Source organism: Dipodomys spectabilis, unplaced genomic scaffold (assembly GCF_019054845.1).
Source record: "Dipodomys spectabilis isolate Male_0828 unplaced genomic scaffold, ASM1905484v1 ptg000241l, whole genome shotgun sequence".
Taxonomy (NCBI): Eukaryota; Metazoa; Chordata; class Mammalia; order Rodentia; family Heteromyidae; genus Dipodomys; species Dipodomys spectabilis.
Window position 1 is genome coordinate 4,795,509 of NW_024870918.1, and position 17,393 is coordinate 4,812,901.

Below are 17,393 nucleotides of genomic sequence, written 5' to 3' on the forward strand. Positions count from 1 at the left end.
GCTAGCATTCTACCAGTTGAGCCACAGAGCCATTTCCAGCCTTTTCTGTTTATGTGGCACTGAGGAATCGAACCCAGGGTTTCAATCATGCTAAGTAGGCACTCTACCACTGAGCCATATTACCACCAGCCCCCCCCCATTTCTTAAAATTTAAGATTTTGTATTTAATCACTTAGTGTGGCAGGACGTAAGTTCTTTTAATATTACATTTTAGTAGTAGTTAATGTCAATGCCTCAGCTTACTAAGCAAGATAAGATGCAGCCTCTTAGAGTCAGCTCCATTGCATACTAAACTGTGAGGACTTTAGGCACCGGGCAACTTGGTGGTAAGGTCAAATTGATTAAGAGTTAGATTGAGCCCTGTCAGCAATGGTGGTGGTGGTGATGGTGGTGATAGGTGACAGATCCTCTCATTGGCAAATTTAATCTAAATGAACCTTGCAGGTAACACAGGAATTCCTAAAAGCCTATCATCTAGTTATGGAAGGGTCGTAAATGTAAAAAGCCAGGTTCATTCTACTTTGAGCAGTGTTTTAAAAATAAAAAAGTTTAAAGCTAGCCTCTCATTCATTTGACTAAATGATAAAATTTCAGTCCAGAGAACGTTAAAAAAAAATCTGTGTTGTTCCTTAGGGAATTAAACAATTATTTGGCATCTTTTCCAGTCTTCCCCCTATAGTCTTTCTTTAATTGTAAATATAGGCATCCTAATAAGGTCTTAATATAGGATTAGTGAGAGTTACGTCATTATTTTAATGTCCATGTGGCCTTCATTGAACCCAAATCTCACTCTAGTTTTGGATACTTGGCTCCAGCTAATGCATTGCCCAGTGCTAGGGCAATAGATGTTGTGCTATTGATTAGAATTTTCCTGATGAGTTTGAAATTCATTTTAGAGGGACTGGGCTGTGCACTGTTTTCTTTTTTTTTTAAATAAGTTTTTCATTATAAAAATATTTTACAGAGGGTTACAGTTCTATGAGCAAGGTAATGAGTATATCTCCTCCTCCTCCTTTGTTTTTCCCCTACCATCCTTTCCCTCCCATCTCCACAACTACATCCCCTTCCCCCCAATTGTAAAGTTCGTTTTTCAACATAGTGTCTTGTGCATCTCATTGTTACAAGGGGTCAACCTGTATCCCTATTTAAACATTTTGTTTTTACCCTTCCCAAATTAGAGAAGTGTATATACAAGATGCAGGGCACCAACATCAAATACAGTGAAAACAGGGGTTATAGTGTAGGGGAGGAACATCTAAAGCAATGAAAAAAATCACATGGTACCTTATAAATATGTTAGAAACAATAGCAAGAAAGAAAAAATCACTTGTGTCCCTATCTTGGGGTTCATTTTGCTTAACTTAATCTTATCTGGTCATATGAATATAGCTTTTGACCTTTTCTACTTGTCCCAGACATATACTAGTTATTGTGAATAAGCGAAACCATGGGACCTATGTTTCTTTGGGCCTGGCTTACTTCACTTAATATAATTTTTTTCCAAGTCTTTCCATTTCCTAACAAATGGGGCAATGTCATTCTTTCTGATGGAGGCATAGAATTCCATTGTGTATATATATCACATTTTCTTGATCCATCTACTGAGGGGCATCTGGGTTGGTTCCATATCTTAGCTATGGTAAATAATGCTGCAATAAACATAGTTGTGCTGGTAGCTTTAGTATGGTCTTGTTTGTGGTCATTTGGGTAAATGCCCAAAAGTGGGATTGCTGGGTCATAGGGGAGCTCTATGTGGAGTCTTTTGAGACTGAGTTTTCTTAATATGAGGAGATCTATTTCAAGAAGGATTCGTATCTGTGTGTTTTGTTTTATTAAACAACGACTTCCAGATTGATTTTCTTTGCTGAAATTTTCCCAGCCTTCAGGTACAGGAAGGTATGGAGGAGGTGAGCTAGGCAAAGCCCATGAGGTCCCGTCCAGGTGGGAAATGGAGTAGTTTACCCAGGCTGCAACTGAAACCTGAGGTGTCAAGGACATATGTAGGATGTACTCTTTGATCCCTCCCGCTGATTCCTCCCGTGTGTGACAAGACTTCAGTTGTGTTTCTGCTTGCAGTTCCCTTTAAGAGAACTCTCTGATAGGCCAATTATTCAAATGTGAGAGCCTGAGTATCATACCTGCACTTGTTAGAAAATGCTATTTTAGACTTAGTAAAGGTCCAGAGAAATGTCATTAACACAGCTAGAACACTGGGCGATAGGTATGAGTTTGCAGCCTGACCAAGTGTGTTTTTGGGGAAACTGAGGTTGTGGGTGTGCGGTAGAGCACTGGCCTTGCCTGATCTTTAGCCTACACCAAAACACACCAGACAGTAGCTGAATTTAGTAGAAATTTCCTTTCCCAAAACTTAAAGGTAGTAGAAACCAGTGCCTTCTCCATTCTCATTGGATGAGTAGAAAGTAAATATTCTGAAATTGTTTACTCATTAATGCCAGTACTGAGACTTGAACTCAGTGCTTTGCTCTCTGGCTTGGCGTTTTCACTCAAACCATTTGAACCTCACCTCTACTTCTATTTTTTGGGTAACTGGAGACAAGAATCTCATGGACTTTTCTGCTGGCTTTCAACCATGCAGATCTCAGCCTCCTGAGTAGCTAGGTTTATAGATAGGAACAACCAGCACTCATCCTATATCCTGGTTTATTGAGGAGAAAAACTTTGAGTGCCTCCTCTATGCCAGACACTGTTCTAGAAGAGAGCAGGACACAGGCAGTGAGATGTGAGAGCCCTATCTGAAAATTTACTATCATTAAATATAGATATTTTAAAAATTACATATACCTGAACTGGTAGGGGTGTGACTCAAGTGGTAAAGTGCGTGCCTAGTAAACCCAAGGCCTTGAGTTCAATCCACATACTGCCAAACAACATCAACTACATACAGTCTGTACGATGAGAACATTCTTTTTTTTTTTTAAAGTTGTAAGCAGGACTGGGGTGTAGCTTAGTAGTGGAGCATTTACCTGGATTGCTCAAGGCTCTGGCATCAAAACACCAAGAGCAAACAGATTGAACTTCATGGTTCATACCTGTAATCCCAACTATGGAGACACAGATTGGGACAATTGGGTTTGAGACTAATGCAGGCAAAAAAGTTAGTGAGACTCCATCTTAATTAGCCTGAGAATGCAATGCCAGCCCCATGAGAGGCAAAGATAATAAATAGGATCATGGTCCAAGCCAGCCTTCAGAGAAACCGGAGACCGTATCTGAGAAGTAAGGTTAAAATGACTATGGGTCATGGTTCAAGTAGAAGAGCACCAGCCTAGCAAGTTCCAAGTCCTAAGTTCAAACTCCAATGCTGCCAAAAGGAAAAAGAAAATTGAAGGTGCTCAAGGACCACTGATACAGATTTGCGCAATGTAGGTAACAGTCTTTCAGAATGTTTATACATTACAATATAGCTGATGCACTTTGAAATTCACCATCCTCCCTCAATCTCAGGCTCCATCTCAGGCACCTCGAGAGCAACTTACTTGCTTGCCCTTCTCACTTCTGTTATGTTTTGTGTTTCTCTCTCTGTCTCTCTCTCTCTCCTTTTTTTTTTTTTTTTTGAGCTGGTCCTGGGGCTTTAATTCAGGGCTTGGGCACTGTCCCTGGGCTTCTTTTGCCCAAGACTAGTGTTCTACCACTTGTACCACAGCTTCACTTCTGGTTGTTAATTGGAGTCTGATTGATGGTCCTGCCCCTGCTGACTTCAAACCCGTTATCCTCAAATCTTAGCCTCCTGAGCAGCTGGGATTATAGGCATGAGCCACCAGTGCATGGTCTGGCTTTTTAACCCTACCAGGTGATTTGTTTGAATTGCATTAAAAAAAAAAATCCTTGGGATTTCTGATTTTTTTTTGGAACCAGATTGTTTTAGCTAAGGGAATGTCCCAGAAGTGAGAGGGAAGGGAATTAAAGATCAGAAATTCTTCTCAAAATGAGTTATCAGTTCTAGTTGCCCATCTTCTGGGCCAATAAAATTGCCTTTCCTATTTTTCTGCTACCACATACATAGTGGATATAATTACCTTTTTTTGTTCAATAAGAAAGGACCATATTATCTGGCTGTTTTTCATATTTTGTACATTTTTCTTATATCCATGCAAGACTGGCTAGTTGTATTAAGAAAGTATCTTCTAAATGTAGAGCTTAAAGAGTTTTTCTGACATTATTTTAAGCTATATGCTACCCACTAGTACCTTTTATTTATTTAATTCAATTACTGTGTCATTCTGTTTTATTCTTTTTCAAACTATATTTAGTTGTGTAACCTTGTTTTTCTTTTATTCAATCTCACAACTTGTGTTTGTATAGATTTATTGTGATTACTTGCATTCTTTGTTGTCTACAACCATATTTTGTATTTTCTATTTGACTTTTTCTCTTTTTTTACCTTTTCTTTTTAGTCTTTATTTTCTTTTAGGTTGATATTTGTGTTATATACACGTTTTATATATATATATATATGTATATATGACATATTTATGCCTCTGTTGCCTTTTTCTTCTCCCATTTGCCCTACCATATTTTTAATGGCCCCCCTTTTATTCTCATTTCTCCTACCCCCTAACCCTCATTTTCCCCCCCTTAAGTCTGAATTTTGATGCATTTTTTTATTTTTCATTTTTTATCTTATTTTTATTTTTTGTGCCAGTCCTGGAGTCTGAACTCAGGAACTAGGTGCTGTCTGGGCTCTGTCTGGGAGCTTTTTTGCCCAAGACTAACACTTTACCACTTGAGCTACAGCTTCATTTCTAGTTTTTCGATAATTAATAGAAGATAAGAATCTCACAGACTTTCCTGTCTGAGCTGGCTTTGAACCGCAATCCTCAGCTCTCAGCCTCCTGAGTAGCTAGGATTATAGGCATGAGCCACCAGCATTTGGCTGTTTCAGATTTCTTGGCTCAAAGAAACCTTCATCATGGAAAGGCCATCATTACTTTGGATATTAAATTTCTCTTTGCAAGAATGCCCTAGCAGCTTTCACTCCTTACCAGTATAACACCTGAAGCCTCTGCTTCTAGCCTCTTGACATACTTCCCACCCTTGTGTTCTGGGTCATGTTTTCTTGTCAGTCTTCTAATTCAGTAATTAATTGTCTTCTGCTATGTATAGGCTTAATCTTATGTCGCCTAATTTCAATTTATTTTCAGTCTGTTACTCTTCTACTTTCCCTTCATGCCCTCTTCAGAACACACACACACCACACACACACACACACACACACACACACACACACACACACACACACACACACACACACACACACACACACACACACACACTATATCTTTTTGTTTTTTGGTCTGTGATTGGACATTGCCAAATTTATGTTTCCTTAACTCACTGAAGGTGACTTGCATTGTGTTCCTGTTCTGATTGTGAGCTCATATTCCTTAGATATATTGGGGGGTAGGGTGGGGGGGGGGAAGGTATTGCTGTCCTTGCAGAGGCTTGCAAAACCACTTGGGGCAGATTTGGGGGGAGGTATGTGGCCACACCCTTAGCCATTTCACTTCCAAATCTGCACACAGCTCTATTGATAAGAAGCTTCCAGGGAGGTATTTTTAGTTATTTCCACAATAGCTTTGGACAGGCAGGCTAGCATTTCTGTTCTGAGTGCACTGAAAGTGAGGTTTCTAATGTATCTGGCTCTCATCGCCTGCCCTGATACTGCTTTCACTTACTTTGTGTCTTTCCAGCCTCTTGGTGAAATGCCTGTTCAGTGCCAGCTTTTTCTGTGGCTTTCAGCTTTCTTGACGTGTCTAGCCTTCTCAAAAGCAGCCTGCATTTAATGGAAGGTTGTTCTTTAAATGACATTACTGCTTTTAAGGATTTCCTAGACATTTATTATCTTAGAATATTGGTAGGAAAGAGAGAAGACTTGGTCACCTGTGTATCCAATGCTTTCCTCATCCACTGTTGCTGGTGGAGGAAAAGTCAGAAAAAAATCACCCCAGAAAACTTGCCAGGAGATCACTTTTGATAGGAGAAGGCGGGGTCGGGGAGCCTTTAAAATAAAAAATAAATCTGCTCTAACTAGATATTTTGCTTGTTTTGTGCTGGTTACTGGAGTTTAAACTCAGGGCCTCATGCTCTTGCTTGGCTGGGGCTCTACCATCTGAGCCATGCCTCCAGCTCCAGCCTTCTGTTGGTTAATTGGAGCTAAGAGTCTCTCAGATTTGTCTGCCTGGGCTGGTTTGAAACCTAACCCAGATCCTCAGATCTCAGTCTCCTGAGTAGCTGAGATTATAGATGTGAATTCCCAGTACCCAGCTAAAGCTAAATATTTTTTAATAATTTTTATTGAGATGAAGTGATTACATAAATTTCACAGTATTGTGAGATAGTGATACTTAAAGTCACAAACACATTTTAACCTTCACAAGGCAAATTGTCATTATCATGGTCTATAATGTTTGTGAATTCTATGAGCTTTGACAATACAACTATTTCTTCCACATCGGGTGATATGTACATTTCTTTCCTTTTGCTTAGTGTAAGCTGTTCCCTCTTTCCCTCTCATTCACTCCCTCCCATTGCTGCTCTTGAGTTGCTTAGTTCGTTTTCTTCAATGTCCAGTGCAGCTGATGGGCTCCTCTGTTGTATTTTTTCCCCCCGTTTCCCTCTGATTGTGTGCCCTCTTCCTAGCTTCCCTCAGATGTACACACACACACACACACACACACACACACACACACACACACACACACACACACACACACACACACACACACACACACACACACACACACACACACACACACACACACGGTCAAGAGCCTGGAGTCATTTAGAAATGATATGACAAATTGAATGGAGAGCCTTTGTTTCTTGAATCCTGTTTACTTTGTCATATCTCCTTGCATTTTGGATTTAACATTCACATATCAGGGAGACTAAATATTTCTAAAGAGGTGAGTGGAGATAGTAAAAGGCCCAGCATCTCACTCACTTTAAGGGTATCTCTCTCTCTTGCACTAATTTCTAGTATTATTAAGATCACTATTTTCTGGAAGGAGAGTTGCATGAAAATAGATACTACATTATGAATAATTATCCTATTTTTGGTGTATAGGAAATATGATCTGGACTTGGTATTGAGCTGTTTTTGAATGACAGCTTTATTTCTAGCGCTAAAGTATGTATGATTTTGATCAAGCTGTTTTGTTTATTTCCAAACAGGCTCCAGGCATGGAAGAGCTGATCTGGGAGCAGTATACTGTGACCCTGCAGAAGGTGAGTTCTGCACGTCTCACGTGGCCGTGCCTGAAATCAGGTGCTTGGTGATGAGGCTTCAGACCCATTGTTGTCTGGATGATTCAGACAGTGATTCAGTCTGGTTGAAGTGCGCAATTGTTGGTAATCCGTTGGTAGCATGGGCTGGCTGTTCCTGGTGATGGGCTAAAGATTTTCTTTTCTTCTCTGAGTAAGTTTTGACACTATCAGCCTGATTCACGATGTGAGTCCACATCTCCCCATGTCTGTGGATGAAACTGGCCTTCGCTTTTATAAACCCTGAAATAAGTTAGGATTATGTATTGTCTAGGCTGACTGGTACACATTGCCATTCATGGAATGGTTTAATGCTTTGCTTTCTCATGAGAGCGCAACTCTTAATTTTATGCTCAGATTTTTATCTTGTTTGTTTGTTTGGCTTGGTTTTTTTGTTTTATTGTTCCTGGCTGGCCTGGAACTCACTTTCCTCCTTCCTCTGCCTCCCAAGTACAGGGGACAGATTCTTATCTTGAAAGCCCATAAACTTCTCTTCATCCTAAATTCAAGTGAAATTGCTAGCTCATCTAAGGGGAAGTTCAAGATGTACTGTAAAAATACAATTTTAGCCCAGATCCCATCTTAATTGAAGTTGTTCCAGCTCAGGACAGCATGACACAAACAGGTACAGTTCCTTTCTAACAGCACACCCCTATTTAGACAGAAGACTTTGTTCCTTCCCTGCTGGTTTCTCATGGCTCCAGTCCACCCATCAATGCTCTCCCGCTTGGCAAAGCTGTTTCTTTTAGATAAGGGTTTTTTTTTTTCCCCTCCCCATTACAAACTGTCAGCTGACCACAATGATGCTTTATCTGGTTTTCATTTGTTTCTGTGTACCCCATCTGCTCCTGCTCTGTCTCTGGTTATTGATTTGACCTTTATGTGATTGAGTGCTTGTAACAAATCCTGAAAGCCACTTACAGAAGGATTTTTCATTTTTCTCCTCCCTCTCCCCCACCAACAGGATTCCAAAAGAGGATTTGGAATTGCTGTGTCTGGAGGCAGAGATAACCCCCACTTTGAGAATGGAGAAACATCCATCGTCATTTCCGATGTGCTCCCTGGGGGACCTGCGGATGGCCTGCTCCAGTGAGTTGTCTCTGTTTCCCTCCACCCCAGCACGCCAGGGCTGTTGACATTAGATGGGGGGCTCGGGTTAGTGTGCACTCTAAAAGGAAAAGAAAAACCAAAAAAAAACCCCCACCACAAACCACTTTTTATATAACATTGGACAAGCTGCAAGTGGGATGTGAAGCCACAACTAACACATTGTGTTGCCTCAGCCCCTTAAACTCGGAGGGGAACATTCTAACTTTGGAGGCAGGAGGCAGTAGTTTTCCATAGGAAGGTAATTACAAGTGTTCTTCCTAGGGAAGAGTCATTCCCGAGCATGGAGTGTGTATTAGACTTTCTATCACTATGACGAAATACCTGAAAGAGGAATGACTTATTTGGGCTTCATGTTAGGGAGGGGGTGGCGAGCAGAGCGCCTCACATCACAGCTTTTGCGCTCAGCCTTTTTCTTCGTCCCTCTCTTCTTATTCCATATTCCATTCAGTCAGGGTCCCCAGCCTATGGGAATGTGCCACCCCCAGCCAGGAAAGTCTTTTTCCACTTACAGTTGTCTCTAAGAAAATCTTTAGTCAGCTGGGGGCCGCTGGCTCAGGCCTGTAATCCTAGCTACAAGGAGGCTGAGATCTGAAGATCATGGTTCAAAGCCAGCTCCCGCAGGAAAGTCTGTGAGACTTTTATCTCCAATAAACCACCAGAAAACTGGAAGTGGCTCAAGTGGTAGAGCGCCAGCTTTGAGCTGATGAGTTCAGGGATGGCACCCAGGCCCAGAGTTCAAGCCCCACGACCGACAGGAAAACAAAAATCTTCAGTCATACACAGGAGTGTGTTTTACTAATCTAAATGTTTCTCAGTCCAGTTAAAATTAACCATCACTTAATATATACAGGGTTTTATGTGTATAAATATAGAAACTTATTAAGGCATGGAATATCTAGGGGAGGGGTCCAATCATGTAACTCCTGAACAATTCATGAATTGTTTAACAAAATGAATGCTAGGAAGTGGAAACATGTTGGGGTCAGGCATTGAGAAAGAGTAATGAAGGAAGAGGGAAGGGTGAGCAAATGAAATCATTATATTCAATGTACATTATGTAAAAATTGAACTAGGTAACTTGGGGAAAGAGATGGAAAGAAGAAAATGGGGGAGAACAATAAAAGGGTGACAGTGATCAAATTCCCAGGGGCTGGGAATGTGGCTTAGTGGTAGAATGCTTGCCTAGCATGCATGAAGTTTGATTCCTCAGTATTACATAAACAGAAAGGGGCTGGAAATGTGGCTCAGTGGTAGAGTGCTTGCCTAGTATGCATGAAGCCCTGATTTGATTCCTCAGTGCCACATAAACAGAAAAAGCTGGAAGTAGTGTTGTGGCTTTAATGGTAGAGTGCTAGCCTTGAGTAAAAGAAGCTCAGGGACAGTGCCCAGGCTCTGAGTTCAAACCCCAGAACTGCCCCCCCCCCCAAAAAAAATACCACATAAACAGAAAAGCCAGAAGTGACACTGTGTCTCAAGTGGTAGAGTACTAGCCTTGAGCAAAAGAAGCTTAGGGACAGTGCCCAGGCCTGGCAAGCCCCAGAACTGGCAAAAACAAACAAAAAAACAAGTAATGTACTCATAACCTGGCTTATGGAATTGTAACCTCTTTGTACAACTACGTAATAATAAAATAAATTATTTGAAAAAATTAACCAACGCTAAGTTTAAAATCAACATACTCCCCTTGTGTCTACCAAACATTACTCATATTTGTTTCAATTCATATTTTTGAAGGATTTGATGAAAATGTCTGGGGATGTAGCTGAGTAGTAAAGCTGTACTGAGCATGTATGAAGCTTGAGTTTGAACCCAGCACCCTCTTCACCCCCAACTTCTACCTACCCCTTCCCCAAGAATTTAATGAGAAGACTTTTGCTTAGTTATCCTGTTTGTAAGAGGGATATAAGTAATAGGAAAATTCAGACAGGAAAACACAACTTTTCCCATAGCCAGTTTTCTTCTTGCCTGAAGAAATAATGCCCAAGTTCTTGGAATAACTTCTTGGGAAAGGATCTAAAGTTAACTGCATAGCTGCATTGGTTAGATAGCTTAAATGTAGAGATTCTTTTAGTATTTCAAGCCTTTTTGGCTCTATCAAAAAGAGCAGTCATGGGGCCGTATGAAACTTGGAATAATAGTTTGGTGGATGAGCTGAAGCAACAGAACTCTAAGGTCTTAAAATTTCTTGGAGTATCTGAGAAACAAGGAGTGGAAGTGTGACTTAAGGAGTAGAGCAATCTGCCCACCAAATGCAAGGCCCGGAATTCAAACCCTAAACAACAACAGCAAAACCTCATAAAGAGAATCTCAGAAAAGCTCTTGACCTTCCCTTCCCATAAAGCATGAATAGATGAGCAGGTGTTTTAGGAGAATACGGATTGGAAACACCCATGCATATATCATGCATCTCAGCTAACTGGACTGATAGAGAAATTGCTTTTGGCGTCTAGACACCACCATTATGGGGATCTCCTGGGATGACCCTGTGGAGGGCAGCCTTTTCCCTCCCCTTCCCAGGGCTCCAGTAGACACTGGAATGTGACCTTGTGCCTCTTACTTTCTCTCCTTGGGAGAGTTGACGTGTTTTGGGCATATTTGCATTTGCAGCCTCTATCCTATCAGAAACATCATGACAATTAAGTTGGGAATTTTCCACAACCCATTTTTATTTTTTATTTCAGAGAAAATGACAGGGTGGTCATGGTTAACGGCACCTCCATGGAGGATGTACCGCATTCGTTTGCAGTTCAGCAGTTGAGAAAAAGCGGGAAGATCGCTGCCATTGTAAGTCCTAGGGTTGCTTTTGGCTTACTTGAAACATTTTGTTTTTAGGCTCAGAAGAAAATGACTAGTTGTTTCTGAAGAATTACGTAATGTAGGGCCTGCTGACATCTTGGATCCTTAGTTATGGATGGGGTGAAGATGTGTGTAATTATCCTTATAGTCTTTTCCTGGTCCTTCTGCTGTGGCCAGTGGTTCTGGTTTTTCTTTTTCTTTTCTTTTTGGTGCTGGGGATTGAACCCAGGACTCCTTGGGCATGCTAGGCAAATGTTCTATCTCTTGAGCAATACCCCTCAATCCACAGTGATTTTCCTACTTGAGGAAAGTTTCCAAGAACACAATAATTCGTAATCTCATTTGCCTCAGTCCTCATGTGCTAAGAAAATAAGGACATGCTTTTTTTTTTTTTTTTCGGTTGTTTTTTGGGTTTTTTTTTTGGGTCCGGTCGTGGGGCCTGAACTCTGGGCCTGGGCGCTGTCCCTCAGCTCTTCAGCTCAAGGCTAGCGCTCTACCACTTGAGCCACAGCACCACTTCAGGCTTTTTTCTTTTTGCTTATGTGGTGCTGAGGAATCAACCCAGGGCCTTGTGCATGCAAGGCAAGCGCTCTACCACTGAGCCACCTTCCCAGCCCAAGGACATTCTTTTATATACTCTAATGCTGTGATCATACCTAATAACTACATTATCATCCAAAATCCACTCTCAATTCAAGATTTTTTATTTTTATTTTTTTGCTAGTTGTGGGGCTTGGATTCAGGACACTGGCCCTGAGCTTTTGTGCTCTGCCCCCTAGAGCCACAACTCCACTTCTGGTTTGCTGGTAGTTAATTGGAGGGAGTTAAGAGTCTCACAGGCTTTCTTGCTCAGTTGACTTTGAACCATGAACCTCAGATCTCAGCCTCCTGAGTAGCTAGGATTACAGGTGTGAGCCACTGGCACCCAGCTCAAGATGATTTTGATAGGCCTTTTTTGCCTTCTGCTACCAGAATTGAAGTGCATTCATTGTGTTTGATGATCTCTTTAGACTGTGTTAATCTAGAAGGGTGCCTTTCCACTATGCTCACCACCTCCAAAATGGCATTAACTTTTGGAAGACTTCAGGAAGTTATATATAGAATATCTCACTTTGTGGGTTATCCTTTGAGTTTTATAAGTAGGTATGTTCAGACCTCTGATTTTCACAGCTGGACAGAAGCAGGCTTTTATGCTTAGCTCCTGGCACTGTCTTAAGTGATTCTAACCCTGTGAGATTTTTATTGCCCCAGGTTCTAAAGGAGTAGCCCACGGCTCAATGAGTTGAGAGGAACACAGTGGTTTAAGTGATGTAGGATTTTTTTTTCTGTGTGTGTGTGTGTGTGCGTGTTTGTGCGTGTGTGCGTGTGCAGGGACTTGAATTCCTGGTCTTTGAGGTCTTGCTTGGCCTTTTCACTCAATGCTGGTGCTCTACCACTTGACCCATGGCTCTATTTTGGCTTTCTTTGGTCGTTAATTGGGGTTAAGAATCTCATGGGCTTTCCTGCCCCAGCTGACTTTGAACTGCGATCCTCAGATCCTCAGATGACAGGTGCCCATCCTAGTTTGGTCTTCCTTTTTCTCTTCTGGTTTTTGCAAAACCCGGCCAGGGCCTCGCTTGTGCTAGGCAGGCAATGGTATGCGCTGCGAGGTCCTCAGCCCTGATGGATGTTTTTGAGCCTATAGGGTCTTAGGCTGAAGTTCATGTGGGCCTAAACTGGGTATCTTCCTGCTTCTGCCCCTGGGAGCGTTCAGATTAGAGGTGTGTGCCGACACACTCAGCCAGTGGCGTGGCTTTACTGGAACTATAGCCAGGGCCCTTTGATCCTCCTTTTCATGTTGGCGATTGCCCAGAATCCGCCCTGTGTTTGTGTGGCTCACAGGTGGTCAAGCGGCCGCGGAAGGCCCCGGTGCACGACAGCCCGTCCCTCAGTCATGATGACCGGGCTTTTGAAGTGATGGATGAGTTTGATGGCCGAAGTTTCCGCAGCGGGTACAGCGAGAGGAGCCACCACAGCAGCCACGAGGGGCTCAGCCGCAGCTGGGAGGACGGCCCGGACCGGGGCCGTGCCCAGCACCGCACGCGGAGCCGGAGCCGGGGCCAGGACCGCAGCCGGGAGCGCAGCCGGGGCCGCAGCCTGGAGCGCGGCCTGGACGACTATGGGCGCAGCCGGGGCCGCAGCCTGGAGCGCGGCCTGGATGAAGACTTCGGGTCATCCCGGAAGAGGGACCCCAGCCGTGGCCGGAGCATTGACCGGGACTATGAGCACACCTATCACCGCACCTATGATGCTGACTTCGAACCCTCCTACAGCCCAGCTGCTGGCGATCGCCGCCGAGCCCAGCCCGAGGCGCGCTTCGACGGCTCCCGGAGCCGCAGCCGGGAGCACCTGCGCTCACGCAGCCCCAGCCCCGAGCCCAGAGGCCGCCTGGACCCTGACAGGCCCATCGGGGTCCTTCTGACCAAAAACAGAGCAAATGAAGGTAGGCATGCGTGATGCAGGCAAAGGAGCATCACTCCAGCAGGAACTGTCAGCTCTGAGCTGGCATCTAATCTGAATGCCTGGCCCCTATTGGCTGAGCATTTGATGCCTGGCTCCTATTGGCTGGGCATTTGATGCCTGGCTCCTACTGGCTGGACATTTGATGCCTGGCTCCTACTGGCTGGACATTTGATGCCTGGTTCCTATTGTCTGGGCATTTCATGCCTGGCTCCTATTGTCTGGGCATTTGATGCCTGGCTCCTATTGGCTGGACATTTGATGCCTGGCTCCTATTGGCTTATTTAATCCTCACAGCCACATCAGGAGAGACCGCTTTATTTATTTATTTTATTTTATTTTTTTCTATGAGACTGAGGCACAGAAGTTGCACCCTGATCTGGCTTCTAAGAAGATATGCTGGGCTACCTCTGACCTGGCATCTTAAGATGCGTGGGGCATTGACTGGAACCCCTCACTTTAAAAGGGAGCTCTTTTAATCTCTTGCATCTTTTTTTCTATGAGAGTGAAGCACAGAAGTTGTGCAACGTTGTGTCTCTAGGTAGTGGTTCTCAAAGTCGTTTATTAATTGGATACTTGTGAAGATTCTCACCCTTTTCCCTCCCCCCTCCCCCAATCAGAACACAGATTTCAGGCCTCAGTCTCTCCCCCCTTTAATCAGAACACACTGGGTGGGTCCCTAGAATGTGCACGTGTTAAATAACATGCTCTCCCCATGAGCTTGATGCATCTTAAGTTGGAGAAACCAAGATAGCAGGCAGTGTTCCAGCCCGTCTTGATTGAGTTTGTGTCTGTGTCAAGGACAAGGTTGAGTAAATGTTGTATTGTTCACAAGTGGTGCTGTAGGAGACTTCATTCCTGTTATAGCTCAGAGACAGGGTTGGGGTATATCCTGGAGGAGGTGGAGGCTGGCCCAGTCCTCCTGTCCTGTGCTGTAATCCTTTATCCTTGGACTCATTTAATCCTGTGCGAGTCCCAGGAAGCACCTACAAGCTGTTAGCACTCAAAGTTCACAAGTGAAGATTCTCAGACACAGACCAGGGTAGCAGCTTGCCCAGGGCTGGAATGTAGTCAGTGTTGGAGATGGAATTTCAGCTCCATCCCGTGGGAGCAGTGGATCTGAAGCAGGGAGATGAATGGACCAGGCTTTTGAGCCTAGTGCTGAGCTATTCCTAGCATCAGTTCTTATCTTCCGACTTTTAAAATTCTTGGTGACATACCTTTTGTTCTCCAATTGCTTTTCTTCCAAGAAGAAGAAATGATAAAGAGCAGGAGAAAGAGAAAAAAGAAAAAGATAAAGAATGCCAAGTGAATGACTCTTTGCTTTTTTAGTTTGGGAATTTGCATTTTAAATAACCTGAACAAGGGAGAGGGTTTCTTTTCTTGAAGAGCTGAGTTATATAAAGAGGTCTCTATTGAAATAACCCAACAATAACCCAAGGAAATCAGTAATGGGATACCTGGAGTCCAGGCTCAGGGGGGAAAAAAGGTGAAAGTTGAGATTGTGACATCTCTGAGGAGAATGTAGGAGGTATAAGGACTTCATGTGGAATCTTAAGTCTTAAAAGTTGGTCAGTCAAGTTTACGCTTTTCCTCTGTGTGTGTGTGTGTGTGTGTGTGTGTGTGTGTGTATGCACACGTGTGTGCCAGTACTGGGGCTTGAACTCAAAGCCTGGCACTGTTCCTGAGCTCTTTTGCTCAGGCATTACTATTATAGCCACAACTCCACTTGCAGGTTTTTGGGGTTAATTGGAAATAAGAGTCTCACAGACTTTCCTTCCTGGGCTGGCTTTGAACCACAACCCTCAGATCTCCTCCTGGGTAACTAGGATTATAGGCCTGAGCCACCAGCACCTGGCTACTTTTTTCCTTTAAAAGATACCCACATAAATACCAGTAAGTCTATTTGCAAACATTATAGTGAGAGTTTATTTACTCTTAAATTAGCTTACATCAGTCATACAGGGAGCATTTCATTGTTGCTTTTCCACATGTTTTCACTGTATCCCATCCATTCTTACCCCTCTATCCCACGAATGAAGTTTTTAAGAGGATAAGGGCAGTATAACAACATAGGTAAGTTAGACTTGTCCCAGACCACTGTCCCGGGCATGAACCTATCTGGAAGAAGGGCATTCATAGTATTCATAGAAGGAGAAGTCCTTATCCCCTTCAGTTTTTAATTTTCTGCTTCCTAAGATGTGTGTATGTAGAGGGGGGTATGTGCCTACTTTTTATCATTGGGGTAAGATGATTTCTAACAAGTATAAGTTATTAAATTTACTTCACAACTTTCTTAAGTTACCTTGTTTAATTACAAGGCCTTCCTTCCTTCCTTCCTTCCTTCCTTCCTTTTCTCCTTCCTTCCTTTCTTTCTTCCTTCCTTCTTTCCGCCCTTCCCCCCCCCCCCCCACTCTCTTTCTCTCTCTTTTCTTTTCTTTGTGTATGCATGTGTGTACTGGCACTAGAACTCAAACCTAGTTCCATGTATGCTTTCTGAGCTTTTTCTGCTCAGGGCTGGAACCTACTCTTGAGCCATGCCTCTGCTTCTGGCTTGTGTTGATTAATTAGAGATAGAGTTTCATGGACTTTTCTGCCCGGGTTGGCTTCAAACTATGATTCCCAGATCTTAGCCTCCTGAGTGGCTTGGACTACAGGTGTGAGCCACTGGTGCCTGGCAGATTACAAGATTTTTTTCTTTTATTAATCACTTTATTGTTAGTATAGAGGTGATCTACAGAGGGACTACAATTACATGAGTCAGGTAATTAGTAAATTTCCTCCCATACAGTGTCTTCTTTTCCTTCATTCTCTCCAGGTCCCTCCCCTCTCCACCCATGAGTTGTACAGTTCACTTTCTTCAGCGTCCAGTGAGCTCTACTGCTGCACTTTTTCACCCTTTGCGTGTGCTTGTTTTCACACTGCTGGGATGACCTTCCTAAAGTCACCACCATCCATGTTTAAAATGTATTTTCATAGGTTTAATAAGTAAAATGAGAATAGTCTGAAGAGTACCAAAGATTCTGGAACACAGGGATTCCCAGTAAACTCAGTATTTGTTTGTGAGAACAAAGTGCTTAAACCATTGCACACTGCGAGGGTCAGTGCTTAACTGATTGCTTTACCTGGCTTACCCCGGCTTTCAGGGTCTGACCCACAGTGTAAGTCGATACAGATGAGGGGCCATGGTGAGCAGGCCTGCCTGTGGGCAGCCTCCTTGCCAGCCGAGGCTTTGAGGATGTGATGGGTTGATTCTACCCACTCCTCCAACATTTCATTTGAAAAATGTTCATCTCATAGCACACACCCGTGGAGCCTTTAGACAGAGTTTTATCTGTTGGGAACGATTTGCTGCGTTTGCTGTGTTTCTCTTCCTCTTTCTCAGGTTTTCTTTTCTGTCTACCCCCTACTCCTTGTGCTTTCTCACACAATGGTTCCTTTGAGAGCCCTTGAAAGTGAGTTGCAGGGAGTGTTACCTCTTACCGGGAATAAAATCTCAAGGACAAGAATGCCATTCTCCATCGCGATTGTGATCACAATTAATAGAGTACGGTTCATTTTGAAATTAATGTTTTGTGCATTATTATTATTATTATTAAATTTTGTGCCAGTCCTGGGGTTTGAACTCTGAGCCTGGGATTCATGGACTATCTTGCCTGGGCTGTCTTCGAACCATGATCCTCAGATTTTAGCCTCCTGCGTCG

At 43.1% G+C, this 17,393-nt stretch overlaps 1 protein-coding gene across 4 annotated transcripts in view; it reads left to right on the forward strand.

Annotated features, from left to right (window-relative positions):
- Positions 1–17,393, forward strand: part of Tjp2 (tight junction protein 2) — a 91,547-nt gene that overhangs the window by 45,165 nt on the left and 28,989 nt on the right. For all 4 annotated transcript variants that reach the window (XM_042699346.1, XM_042699343.1, XM_042699345.1 and 1 more), the window contains exons 2-5: positions 7,195–7,248; positions 8,249–8,373; positions 11,076–11,178; positions 13,072–13,672. In XM_042699346.1, the coding sequence (XP_042555280.1) occupies positions 7,204–7,248; positions 8,249–8,373; positions 11,076–11,178; positions 13,072–13,672 (874 nt within the window). In that variant the 5' untranslated portion in view covers positions 7,195–7,203. The remainder of the gene's footprint in view (positions 1–7,194; positions 7,249–8,248; positions 8,374–11,075; positions 11,179–13,071; positions 13,673–17,393) is intronic.